This window comes from Pristis pectinata, chromosome 38 (assembly GCF_009764475.1).
Source record: "Pristis pectinata isolate sPriPec2 chromosome 38, sPriPec2.1.pri, whole genome shotgun sequence".
Classification (NCBI taxonomy): Eukaryota; Metazoa; Chordata; class Chondrichthyes; order Rhinopristiformes; family Pristidae; genus Pristis; species Pristis pectinata.
The window spans coordinates 2,749,258-2,762,434 of NC_067441.1; the positions used below are offsets into that span (position 1 = coordinate 2,749,258).

The 13,177-nt window shown below is 49.3% G+C and overlaps 2 protein-coding genes across 8 annotated transcripts in view; one reads left to right on the forward strand and one right to left on the reverse strand.

Annotated features, from left to right (window-relative positions):
* The window catches only part of sf3b2 (splicing factor 3b, subunit 2), a 113,587-nt gene extending 112,887 nt beyond the window's left edge, over positions 1–700 (reverse strand). For all 6 annotated transcript variants that reach the window (XM_052045133.1, XM_052045131.1, XM_052045130.1 and 3 more), the window contains exon 1: positions 552–700. In XM_052045133.1, the coding sequence (XP_051901093.1) occupies positions 552–651 (100 nt within the window). In that variant the 5' untranslated portion in view covers positions 652–700. The remainder of the gene's footprint in view (positions 1–551) is intronic.
* Positions 701–982: 282 nt separating this feature from the next.
* mrpl11 (mitochondrial ribosomal protein L11) lies at positions 983–11,534 on the forward strand. 2 transcript variants are annotated; one of them, XM_052045174.1, is made up of 6 exons: positions 983–1,133; positions 1,881–2,010; positions 6,064–6,159; positions 8,300–8,393; positions 8,799–8,958; positions 10,938–11,527. In XM_052045174.1, exons 2-6 carry the CDS (start codon positions 1,888–1,890, stop codon positions 11,035–11,037), a joined length of 573 nt encoding a protein of 190 aa, XP_051901134.1. In that variant the 5' UTR covers positions 983–1,133; positions 1,881–1,887; the 3' UTR covers positions 11,038–11,527. The 2 variants fall into 2 exon arrangements, with proteins under 2 accessions (XP_051901134.1, XP_051901135.1); XM_052045175.1 differs by lacking the exon at positions 6,064–6,159 and having other exon boundaries at positions 10,938–11,534.
* Positions 11,535–13,177: the final 1,643 nt, after the last annotated feature.

The window sequence follows — 13,177 nt, forward strand, 5'->3', positions numbered from 1 at the left end:
CACCTCCTCCACCCCTTCTTTGAAGGGGCGGTGCTCCCCTCTTCCTCTGCCCCTCCAAAGAAGCTGTGCCTCCCTTCCAAAAGATTGGCACTCGCCAGCACTGCCCGCTCCATCCATGCACTGCCTCGTTGCTTCCCCCAACTCTCATCTAACGTATGTTAGGAAGAGTTAGGAAGTAAAACAGGAACAAAAATTAGACGCATAATAATTCACTCATTCCTTATAAATCAAATTTGTTCCTTCAGTCCTTTAATGCACCTTAGAATAACAATGCAAGGCATTTTTAATCAGGTGCATTACGTTCAATAGTTCTAATTTACCTTTGGGGATTTAATAAGTTTAGTGGTTTCGTTTAGTTTTATCGATTTACTTGAGTGATTCATTAGTGAACAAACTGCTGGAGCGAAAGCAGGGCCCAGGGGCTACCCTCCCTCCACTTCTGAGGCTGGGACACCCGGCCTGCCCGGCACGCCAGCTCCAGGCTCGGGACGTCGCTAGGCCCGAGTTCAGCACCGGTCACGGTCACTCCGGCGGAACCGGCGGCCTGGTACCTTGCGCGGAGAAGCCGATCTCGTTGAGCTTGGCCTGGAGTTCCGCGATGCTCCACGACCCCAGTTCGGGCACATCCACCCCGGGCGGCGCATCCGCCATCTCGCTTTCCCCCTCACACCGAGGCAAATGTCGTCGCTGCCTCAACCAAACCTGCTTACCGCCCTATCCCCGCCCCCACACTATTCCTATTGGCTACAAGTGACCAATGACTGACCGGGCTGCCTGGCTTCTCCGCTCTGATAGGCAGGCACTCCATCAATCATTAAAGTTGTCCTCCCACTATCAAGATTGGTTGTTACCGGCGTCCCGAGTTGTCAGTCACCCAGCGCATTAAAGAACTACAATTCCCAGAATGCAATACATACTTTTCTAAGCTTAAAATTCTTTAAACAGCATTGACTGTCACTGTCTAATCAAGAATTAAAAGGCTACTGTGATAACTAAAATTCTCTTCTTTTCCTTTCTGATATATATTTAACTCTTAGGATTCAACCTTTAACCTACAATGGAGGATCCCATGCTGGTAACCAAGGGCTGAAGGCCTAGCTCTGTGTGTCTGAAACTCCGGATTTATTTTAACTGTAAGTAACCTACCGTAAACTTTCCTGCTCCTTTAGGCAGGTTGCATCCTTTTAGGAGGGTTTCTGAACACACAGAAGGAATTCCTCCTTCATTGCACTCAGGCTAAGCTTCAGATCAAATTATTCTTCTGGGGCTTCTTTAAATTGATTAAAGTCTTTGGATTGTCAGGCATAAATTTCTTCTTTTCGTTAGATTTTTGGATGCTTTTGGTCAGTAATTATGCACATTGTGTGCAATTTGCAGTCAAACTTCCTTAATTTCCTTTTGGAACCTAATATAGAGTATTGTGATGTCAAGTATAATTTAACACAACGTATTTAGTAGTATTTTTACCTTATTGATTCATGTACTCTGTATTTTCTTTGCCGACAATAAAAATATTGTAAAGGAAAAGAAAGGAACCTAGAACAGTACAGCACAGGAACAGGCCATTCGGCCCACGATGTTGTGCTGAATTAATTAAGCTAATTACACCCAATTAAACTATTCCCTTCTGCCTACACAATGTCCATATCCCTCCATTTGCTGCATATTCATGTGCCTGTCTAAGAGCCTCTTAAACCCCTCTATCGTATCTGCCTCCACCACCACCCCTGGCAGCACATTCCAGGCACCCACCGCTCTCTGTGTAAAAAATACTTGTCCCGCATATCTCCTTTGAACTTTTCCCCTCTTTCCCCTCTACCTGGGATCAGGGTGCCCAGACTGCACGCTCCCATCTAGTTCTCCTGCAATTCCCTCCGCAGGTAAACGATGTCCAAGCTCTCCAGAGTGACGAAAGCCGTGAAGAAAGTGGACCCCGGTAACGTGATCCGTGCCATCGTACGCTCCGGTCAAGCAGCCCCAGGACCACCTCTCGGCCCCACCCTCGGTCAGGTAAGTACCCTCCTGTCAGATGGTAGGATGGTCAGCCCCTTAACTTTAAATGTGACTCATAGTTCCAGATTCCCCCATTCTCTTCCCATCTGGTTCCTAGAACATAGGAGGTTGAGGGCAGACTTGAATGAAACATAAGATCCTCGGCGTCTTGACAGGTTGATTGTGGAGAGGGTGGGGACAGGGATGTGATAGTCTGACAGCAATGGGGAAGAAGCTGTTCTTTAGTCTGGTCACCTGGACTTTCAAGCTCCTGTATCTTCTCCCAGAAGGTAGAAGAGAGAGAAGGGAACGGCCAGGGACGATACAATTAGTCTTCCTGAGGCAACACACTGTGAAGATAGACTGGATGGAAGGAAGAGGCTATGCTGGACCAACACAGTCCTAGGATGGACTGGGCTATGTTTACCACTCTGTTTGGGTTCTGTCGGTCCAGGGCAGAGCAGTTGCCGTACCAGGCTGAGATGCAACCTGTCAGGATATTTTCTATAACGCATCTGCAGAAGTTTGCATGTTCTTGGACCCTTAATTCTACCTCTCTCTGTTCATTATTGTCACCAGCATTTCTTTATGCACTATTTAAGACTGGAGTACTGTGTACAGTTCTGGTCGCCTCATTATAGGAAGGATGTGCAAGTGTTGGAAAGGGTGCAGAGGAGATTTACCAGGATGCTGCCTGGATTGGATTATGAGAAGAGACTAAGGGAGCTAGGGCTTTACTCTTTGCAGAGAAGGAGGATGAGAGGAGACATGATAGAGGTGTACAAAATATTAAGAGGAATAGATAGAGTGGACAGCCAGCGCCTCTTTCCCAGGGCACCAATGCTCAATACAAGAGGGCATGGCCTTAAAGTAATGGGTGGAAAGTTCAAGGGAGATATCAGAGGAAGGTTTTTTACCCAGAGAGTGGTTGGGGCGTGGAATGCGCTGCCTGGGGTAGTGGTGGAGGCAGGTACGTTGGTCAAGTTTAAGAGATTTTTAGATAAGCATGTGGAGGAATTTAAAATAGGGGGATATGTGGGAGGAAGGGGTTAGATAGTCTTAGGTGTGATTTAAAGGTTGGTACAAGATGGTGGGCCGAAGGGCCTGTATTGTGCTGTGCTGTTCTATGGTTCTAAGACTGCACTGCAATCTTTGCACCATTCTGTTAGTTTGCGCCCGTCGCTGTATTTATTGTTGTACTTATCATTACCATGGACACTGTTTACTCTGTGAGCTTCATGCGAGCAAAGAATTTCATTGATATTGGTTTATTATTGTCACTTGTACTGAGATCCAGTGAAAAACTTGTCTTGCATACCATTCGTACAGGTCAATTCATTACACAGTGCAGTTACATTGAGTTAATACAGAGTGCATTGAGGTAGTACAGGTAAAAACAATAACAGTACAGAGTAAAGTGTCACAGCTACAGGGAAGTGCAGTGCAGGTAGACAATAAGGTGCAAGGTCACAACAAGGTAGATTGTGAGATCAAGAGTCCATCTCATCGTATAGGGTGAAAGGGGAAAGGTTTAGGGGGAACATTAGGAGGAACTTCTTCACTCAGAGAGTGGTGTGAGTGTGGAACCGGCTGCCGTCTGACGTGGTAAATCCGGGCTCACTCTTAAGTTTTAAGAATAAATTGGACAGATACATGGATGGGAGAGGTCTAGAGGGTTATGGTCTGGGTGCAGGTCAATGGGACTAGCGGAATAAAGTTTCTCCACAGACTAGAAGGGCTGAATGGCCTGCTTTCTGCGCTGTAGTGTTCTATGGTTCTATAAGGGAACTGTTCAATAGTTTTATCACAGTGGGGTAGAAGCTGTCTTTGAGCCTGGTGGTACGTGCCCTCAGGCTCCTGTATCTTCTACCCGATGGAAGAGGAGAGAAGAGAGAATGACCCGGGTGGGTGGGGTCTTTGATTATGCTGGCTGCTACACCAAGGCAGAGAGAGGTATAGACTAGTGTCTATGACAATAAAATAATCTGAATTTAGAACCAGGGGTCCTGTTTAAAGGGGTCACCATTTAACGTAAGTTTTTTCCTCTGAGAGGCTGAGAGTCTTTGGAACTCTCTTGCTCAAAGAGCAGTGGAAGCATTGTCCTTGAATATTTTTAAGGCAGCACTAGATAGATTCTTGATAAGCAAGGGCTTGGGCAGGATTGTGTTACTGAGGTTACAGTCAGATCAGCCGTTATCTACTAATAGGAGGAGGTTGGATACAGTTACTCTTAATTGAGCTCAGTGCTGCCCATCCTGTAGTACAGTATTCCCTCAGCAACGCATATCTGTGCCTGGGACGAGACTCGGGCGTACAATCCATGCAAGAGACCGGGAGAACAACTGTTATTTCTCGAGCCTTGTCTCCGTAACCAAAGTCAGGCTGTGTTGCAATGGAAAAGAGCAATAGACCCAGAGACAGAACAGTGGTCCAAAGATTATTCTGAGGTCGAATGTGGCATCAAATTTAGGAACAGTCCACCTAAGTCCATCTGCCTATCGTCTGCCAGCCTATCTCCACTCTTCCCCGCTCCATCTGCCAATCAAGCCCTCCTCACCTGGATCCACCTATCACTTAGCAGCTCTTGCCCCACTCCCTCCCCCTCACCTCTTTATACCCTCCACTCCCTTCAGTCCAGATGAAGGATCTCGATCCGAAACATCGACTGTCCTTTTCTCTGGACAGCCCACGGGGAGAGAATTCAGAAATTAGAGGTGCAAAGGGACTTGGGAGTCCCAGTGCAGGATTCCCTCAAGGTTAACTTGCAGGTTGAGTCGGTAGTAAGGAAGGCAAAGGCAATGTTAGCATTCATTTCAAGGGGACGAGAATATAAAAGCAAGAATATACTGCTGAGGCTTTATAAGGCATCGGTCAGCCTGTAGTTGGAATATTGTGAGGAATTTTGGGCCCTGTCTCTAAGGAGAGATGTGCTGACCCTGGAGAAGGTCCAGAGGAGGTTCACAAGAATGATCCTGGGAATGAAAGGGTTAACGTGTGAAGAACGTTTGAGCATTTATCTCTGGGCCTGGAGTTCAGAAGGATGAGGGGGGATCTCATTGAAACCTCCCAGATACTGAAAGGCCTGGATAGAGCGGACGTGGAGAGGATGTTTCCATCAGTGGGAGAGTTTTAGGATCTGAGGGCACAGCCTCAGAATGAAGGCTCGTCCCTTTAGATGAGAAGGAATTTCTTCAGCCAGAGGGCGGTGAATCTGTGGAATTAGTTGCCACCGAGGGCTGTGGAGGCCAAGTCATTGGGTGTATTTAAGGCAGGAATTGATAGGTCCTTGATTGGTAAGGCGTGGGGGCGCAGGGAGAAGGCAGGAGAATGGGGTTGAGAAAAATATCAGCCGTGATTGAGCCAGGAGCAGACTCGACGGGACGAATGGCCTAATTCTATTCCTATATCTTACAATCTCCACAAATGCTGCCTGAGTTCCTCCAGCAGCTTGTTTTTTTTTGTTACGAACAGTCCCGTTCATCTACAGTGTGAGGGGCTGGGTAACGATGTCAGTGACTACAACTGAAGAAAGTGGTTCTGTGGACACTCTGCTCTTTCAGTGGCCTGACAGTTCAAGTTTATTGTCACAGGCGCACATCCCCAGGGTACAAATGAAAATTAGCTCTTTGCAGCAACAGCACAGTGCGTTACAGACACAACAAACACAAGTTAAATTAGCTAAATTATACATAACTAAACATACTAACACTGGTGCATTGAAAGAGAATGAAAAAGAAACATGATCCAAGGTAGTGTTGGGGTTTTTCAGGTCAGTTCAAGACCCTGACGGCAGTGGGGAAGAAGCTGTTGTTGAACCGTGAGGTGTGGGTCTTCAGGCTCCTGTACCTCCTGCCTGGTGGCAGCATCAAGAAGAGGGCACGGCCCGGATGGTGGGGGTCCCTGATGGTGGATGTCACCTTCCTGAGACATCCCCTCTTGTGGATGTCCCTCGATGGTGGGGAGAGTTGTACCCGCGGGAGTTCGGAGATGGGCGGTGTGCTGACAGAGGAGGTGGGGAGATCGAGAGCTGAAATGTTCCAGACTACTGACTCCAATGTTCTTGACCTGCAGCGAGGGATTCCCATCGGGCAGTTCTGCAAGGAGTTTAACGAGAAGACCAAGGAAATCAAAGAGGGGATTCCATTGCCCATTAAGATCATTGTCAATGTAAGTGTGAACGAGACAGACAGCTGTTACTCCAGTGGCTTGCACTGCCTCGGGACCTCCCAACTAACGCCTTCGGCCCACCATGTTGTGCTGACCTTTAAACCACGCCTAAGACTATCTAACCCCTTCCTCCCAAATATCCCCCTATTTTAAATTCCTCCATATGCTTATCTAACAATCTCTTGAATTTGACCAATGTACCTGCCTCCACCACCGCCCCAGGCAGCGCATTCCACGCCCCAACCACTCTCTGGGTAAAAAACCTCCCTCTGATATCTCCCTTGAACTTCCCACCCATTACTTTAAAGCCATGCCCTCTTGTATTGAGCACTGGTGCCCTGGGAAAGAGGTGCTGGCTGTCTACTCTATCTATTCCTCTTAATATTTTGTACACCTCTATCATGTCTCCTCTCATCCTCCTTCTCTGCAAAGAGTAAGGCCCTAGCTCCCTTAGTCTCTCCTCATAATCCATACTCTCCAATCCAGGCAGCATCCTGGTAGATCTCCTCTGCACCCTTTCCAACGATTCCACATCCTGGTCACTAAAAGTCTTCTCCTGCAGAGTTTTATAAAGCTTCAACTTTCCGACTCTTGAACGCAATGCCCCGATTAATAAAGGCAAGAATGCCATACACTGCCTTTACTGCCCTATCGACTTGTGCGGCCACTTTCAGGGACTTGGAGCCCAAGATCCCTCTGTACCTCAACTTGCATGGTTATATTTCTTAACAGATCCAACCCTTGGATCAACTCGTTGCAAGCTGCTCTCTACAGATCTACTCATTACCCTTACTATAATCGTTCTAACCCAATGTAAGTGCACTGTGTAATGAATTGACCTGTACGATCGGTATGCAAGACAAGTTTTCACTGTACCGCAGTACAATTCCAATACCAATCACTAATATTAACGATTGATTACGTACGTTACATGTGTACCCAACCAGGTGTCTAATGAGGTATTAGTGGGTGGTTTAACCATTTTGTGGGCAGATGACAGCTCTTGGGTGCCCCCTGATGTTTACCTAACACTGTGTTCACTGATCCTGAGCTAGAACAAAGACCCAAACATTCAGTGACCTTGTGTATTCAGCTTCGATCCTGACCTCTGGCTGTGTGTGTGTGTGTGTGTGTGTGTGTGTGTGTGTGTGTGTGTGTGTGGAGTCTGCACCTTCTCCCTGTGACCGCGTGGGTTTCCCCCCGGGTGCTCCAGTTCCCTCCCACATCCCAACGATGTGCGGGGTCAGTGGGTTAATTGGCCCTAGTGTAGGGTGAGGGGTAGAATCTGCCCCTTGATGGGAATGTGGGAAGAATTTTTTTTTAAGTAGGGATTCAATGTAGGATTAGTGGAAATGGTCAGTACAGACCCTATGGGCCAAAGGGCCTGTTTCTGTGCTGTATCTCTCTGTGACGCTGAGACCACAGGATGGGAATGTGGTCAAGTCCCGTACTACTTAATCTCTCTGTTTTATAAGATATTAGATATATTTATTTATTAGTCACATGTACATCAAAACACACAGTGAAATGCATCCTTTGCGTAGAGTGTTCTGGGGGCAGCCCGCAAGTGTCGCCATGCTTCTGGCGCCAACATAGCATGCCCACAACTTCCTAACCCGTACGTCTTTGGAATGTGGGAGGAAACCGGAGCACCCGGAGGAAACCCACGCAGACACATGGGGAGAACGTACAAACTCCTTACAGACAGCAGCCAGAATTGAACCCGGGTTGCCGGCGCTGTAATAGCGTTACGCTAACTGTGCCTGTACCATAATGTTTGTTTCTGTGTGTGACTGTACTCCACCTTGTACTGTTAGAAGTGGCCACAGCGATAACAGCCTCACATAAGTAGATATGTAATGAAGGGCAAGGTGCGGAGGGGGAGGAGACAACTGTGGTGCCTCTGTGGCCGAATTGCCCATCATCAGCTACCTGGGGTTTGACAGCTTCGACGGAGCAGCAGAAGTATGTAAACCACACACCCTCCCCTCAAACCTCCTGGAATATATCCCAGCCTGTAACATGTTCCGATGTCCTTCCAAGGAGAGGCAGTGTCCTGGTGGGGTTTGGGGTGTGGAGGTGGGGGTTGTGAGAGGTCACACGGGCGCCCGGATCCAGCTCACCCATCCTATGTTTCCAGCCTGATCGCACGTACGAGCTGAAGATCAACAAGCCCACGGTCTCCTACTTCCTGAAGGCAGCGGCAGGAATCGAGAAGGGAGCTGGCAGGCCAGGTGAGCAGAACCCATCGCTGGGATGGGCAGCGTGAGGGAACGGATGATCAACCCTCCGACAGGGGCAGAGGCAGCGATGGGGTAACTCTGCCTGAACCCCTGGATTATATCCCAACTGTAACCCACTCCTGGGGATCTGTTATTCTATATATAAACCCCCTGACCTCATAGATTAATCCCAGCCTGTAATCCACTCCCAAGGATCTATTATTCTAGATATAATTCCCTTGAACCACTGGATTAGATCCCAGCCTGTAACCCACTCCGGGGATCTGTTATTCTATATATAAACCCCCTGAACCCCTGGATTACATCCCAGACTGTAACCCGCTCCCAGACATCTGCTGTTGTACATAAGTCCCAGGTGTCTGCGGGAACCCGAGTCTGAGAAGTGTGTCTCCACAGGTCACGAGGTGGCGGGCATGGTGACCGTGAAGCATATCTACGAAATCGCCAAGATAAAGTCTCAGGATGAGAGCTTCCAGCTCCAGGACATGCCGCTGAAGAACGTCTGCAAAAGTCTGATCGGAACAGCCCAGTCCCTTGGGATCAAGGTGGTCCAAGAGTAAGTCCCCGCACTGCCTAGCCGCTGCCTCTCCCGATCGGCAGAAATTTGTAGACCAGATGGGGAGTGTGGTGGGTGGGGGGAAGTGTAGAAACACTTGGATTAGACGCAGGGTGGTACAGCATTCAGTGCCGATGTCCCACAGCTCCAGAGGTCCCGGTTTAATCCCGACCTCTGGTGCTTTCTCTGTGTGTGTGTGTGTGTGTGTGTGTGTGTGTGTGTGTGTGTGTGTGTGTGTGTATGTTTGTGGAGTTTGCACGTTCTCCCTGTGACCTGGTGGATACCCCACCCCCGGGAGCTCTGGTTCCCTCCCATATCCCAATGATGTGTGGGGTCAGTGGGTTAATTGGCCACTGTAATTCCCCTCTTCCCCACCCCCCCCCACCCCCCAGTGTGTAGGTGAGTGCAAAAGAAAATCAAGGGGGCAAGGGGGTGGGCATTAGAAATCTGCCAGAGGAACTCAGCAGGTCGAACAGCATCTGGGGGGGGAGGAGGAACTGTCGATGTTTTGGGTTGAAACCCTGCATCAAGCGCTGCTCGACCCGCTGAGTTCCTCCAGCAGATTGTGTGTTGCTCCAGATCCCACCATCTGCAGTCTCCTGTGTCTCTCAAGGGAGGGTGGGGGTTGCAGGGCATTGGACTTTCAGGGGCTACCAGGAAATAAGGAGGGGGGGGGGTGGGGGCAAGGGGGCATGTGATCGCTCTGGGAGCCAGCAGAGAGCTGATGGACCGAATGGCCTTTTCCTCTTAAGTAAGAAGGGTCAGCCATGGTCTTACTGACCGGCCTGTTGCTACAATAAGTGCCCATTGGAGGAGTGTGGTGCCTTTGGCTTAATCCTTGTGCAGGGACCCTGGGGTCAACATAACCAACTGCAATAAGGTTGGTTGTCCCCTGTGATGATAGCAGCCTGACCCCCTCGTGGCTCAGGAATGGTGGGGCCCTCCTGTACGAAGGACAGGCGGTGGCATTGAACTCTGCTGGGGAGACACTCCCCGATCAATCAGTCACATTACCACTGTACAAGACGTGGCTGAGACCGCACCTGGAGTGCTGTGTGCAGTTCTGGTCGCCCAGCTGTAGGAAGGACGTCACTAAAGCTGGAGAGGATGCAGGTTATTTGATTCAGATCAGATTTCTTTATTAGTCACATGTACATCGAAACACACAGTGAAAGGCACCTTTTTACGTCGAGTGTTCTGGGGGGCAGCCCGCAAGTGTCGCCACGCTTCCGGCGCCAACGTAACATGCCCGCAACTTCCTAACCCGTACGTCTTTTAGAATGTGGGAGGAAACCGGAGCACCCGGAGGAAACCCACGCAGACACGGGGAGAACGTACAAACTCCTTACAGACAGCGGCCGGAATTGAACCTGGGTCGCTGGCGCTGTAATAGCGTTACGCTAACCGCTACACTACCATGCCTGCCCCTAACTAGGATAACAAGTAACAAGGCTACAGTACTGGGACTGGAGGGCTTGAGTTGTTAGGAGGGACTGGACAGGCTGGGAGTGCTTTCCCTGGAGTGCAGGGAGCTGAGGGGTGACCTTACAGAGCTTTATAAATGCAGTGAGGGGTATAGATCTAAGTGGATGATCAGTCTTTTCTCCAGGGTAGGGGAGTCCAAAACTAGAGGGCACAGGTTTTTAAGGTGAGAGGGGAAAAAGGGAACTTGAGGGGCAAGTTTTTCACACAGAGGGTGGTGGTTATGTGGAACGAGGAAGTGGTATAGGTTGGTACAAGTATGCCAGTTCAAGGACATTTGGATGGGAAAGGTTCATGTGGGCCAAATGCAGGCAAATGGGACTGGCTGAGGTCAGCACAGACCAGTTGGGCTGAAGGGCCTCTCTTCCTTGCTGTATGACTCTTAACGACTCTCTGAGTGAGCATGGAACTCTGGGTTCGCTGGGGTGGGGTACGATGGGGGGTTGGGTCCCTCACTCGACCACACTAACACCACCCCCCCCCCCCACCGTCCACAGCCTCTCAGCCCAGGACTACGCCAGGTTTCGGGAGCAGAGGGAGGAGCAGCTGAAGGCCGAGGTGTCCTCCCTCGAGGCAGCCGCCCCCAAGAAGAAATAGCAGCCGCCAGTTTGGAGACGGTCCCTGCCACGAGAGGCCTTGAGAAGCAACCAACTGGACTCCGGTGTTGACCAGGGAACCCCCTCCTGCCCCTAAATTCCATTGTGTCTGTTAACCCCACTGTGGGCTGCCCACACATCAACCCCAAGGACAGCTGATGTTTCTGATGTATCACTCCCGGTTTGTGGGGTCTGGGGTTTGCTGAGACTTTGGGCACACACTGGTGACTCTTGGCTATCAGTGCAGTGTGCTGGTTCATATGTGAATCTGTGATATATTTATAACTTGTAATAAATTCTACAACAGTTACTTCCGATAGTCAATGCTGGGATTTACTCAGTCTCTCATCTGCCAAATCTTCCCCAATCCTGTCCCCAGCCATCACCCCCTCCCCAGAGACTCACTCCCCACAATCGTGTTGGAAATGGAGGGAGCGCCACGCTGTGGGAGGGGCGGTGAGGAGGGAGTACCGCGCTACAGGAGGAAGTACCGTGCTGCGGGAGGGGCAGTGAAGAGGGAGCGCCGTGCTGCAGGAGCGGCGGTGAGGAGGGAGGGGATACTGGGGGGAACATTGGTCTGGGTAAGTTCTCCCCAGCAATGGGATCAAAACTACAAACTTCTGACTCAAAGGAGCGAGTGGACTTGGCCCGACTGATCCACACCTGGTCTGGGGAAATAAATCTCTGGGTGCATCGGTGAGCAGTTTTTGCAAAACGAATGCACTGCCAGCAGAGGTGGTGGGGGCAGATACATTAGGGGCATTTAAGAAACTTTTAGATAGACACATGAACGATAGAGAAATGGAGGGCTACATGGGAGGGAAGGGTTAGATAGATCTTAGAGCAGGATAAAATGTCGTTACAACATTGTGGGCCGAAGGGCCTGTACTGTGCTGTAATGTTCTATGTTCTAATAAAACTTATCAGCGTCTTCCCGGTGTATGGAAGCTCTTGAGTGTGGTGAATGGAAGGTTTGAAACTCTCACCGCAATACGCTGTGACACCAGCAGAGGTCAGTGCTGGCTCACAAGCAGGGGAGTTTCCCACAGTAGCTGCTAGTCAGCTGGGTAGCAAAGGAGTCACAACCTAAGTTGTCAGCACAGAATGGAAGCCGAATCTTTTCTCACAGTTAAAATCACACAGCATGGAAACAGACCCTTCGGCCCACTGAATCATCAACACACAAATCCCATTTTATTCTCCCCACATTTCAGAATCGGGTTTATTATCACTGACATAGAATAAAGAACATAGAACATTACAGCCCACAATGTTGTGCTGACATTTTATCCTGCTCTAATATCTACCTAAACCTTCCCTTCCAAATGTTAACCCTTCCCTCCCATTTCTCTATCATTCATGTGTCTATCTAAGAGTCTCTTAAATGTCCCTAATGTATCTGCTCCCACCACCTCTGCCGGCAGTGCGTTCCACACACCCACCCACTCTCTGGTGTAAAAAACTTACCCCTGACACCCCCCTTATACCTTCCTCCAATCACCTTAAAATTACGCCCCCCTCGTGTTTAGCCATTGTCACCCTGGGAAAAAGTCTCTGACTGTCCACTCGATCTATGCCTCTTATCATCTTGTGCACCTCTATCAGGTCACCTCTTATCCTACTTCTCTCCAAAGAGAAAAGCCCCAGCTTGCTCAACCTATCCTCATAAGACATGCTCTCCAATCCAGGCAGCATCCTGGTAAATCTCCTCTGCACCCTCTCTAAAGCTCCCACATCCTTCCTATAATGAGGCGACCAGAACGGAACACAATGCTCCAAGTGTGGTCTAACCAGAGTTCTACAGAGCTGCAACATCACCTCATGGCTCTTGAACTCAATCCCCCAACTAATGAAGGCCAACACACCATGCATCTTCTTAACAACCCTATCGACCTGCGCAGCAACCTTGAGGGATCTATGGACGTGGACCCCAAGATCCCTCTGTTCCTCCACACTGCTAAGAGTCCTGCCATTAACCTTGTACTCAGCATTCAAATTCGATGTTCCAAAGTGTATCACTTCACACTTCCCCAGGTTGAACTCCCACGACTATATGTCGTGAAATTTGTCGTTTTGCAACAGCAGTACAGTGCAAGAAGTAAAAATAAGTTACAAAAATAAATAGTGCAAAAGAGGAATAA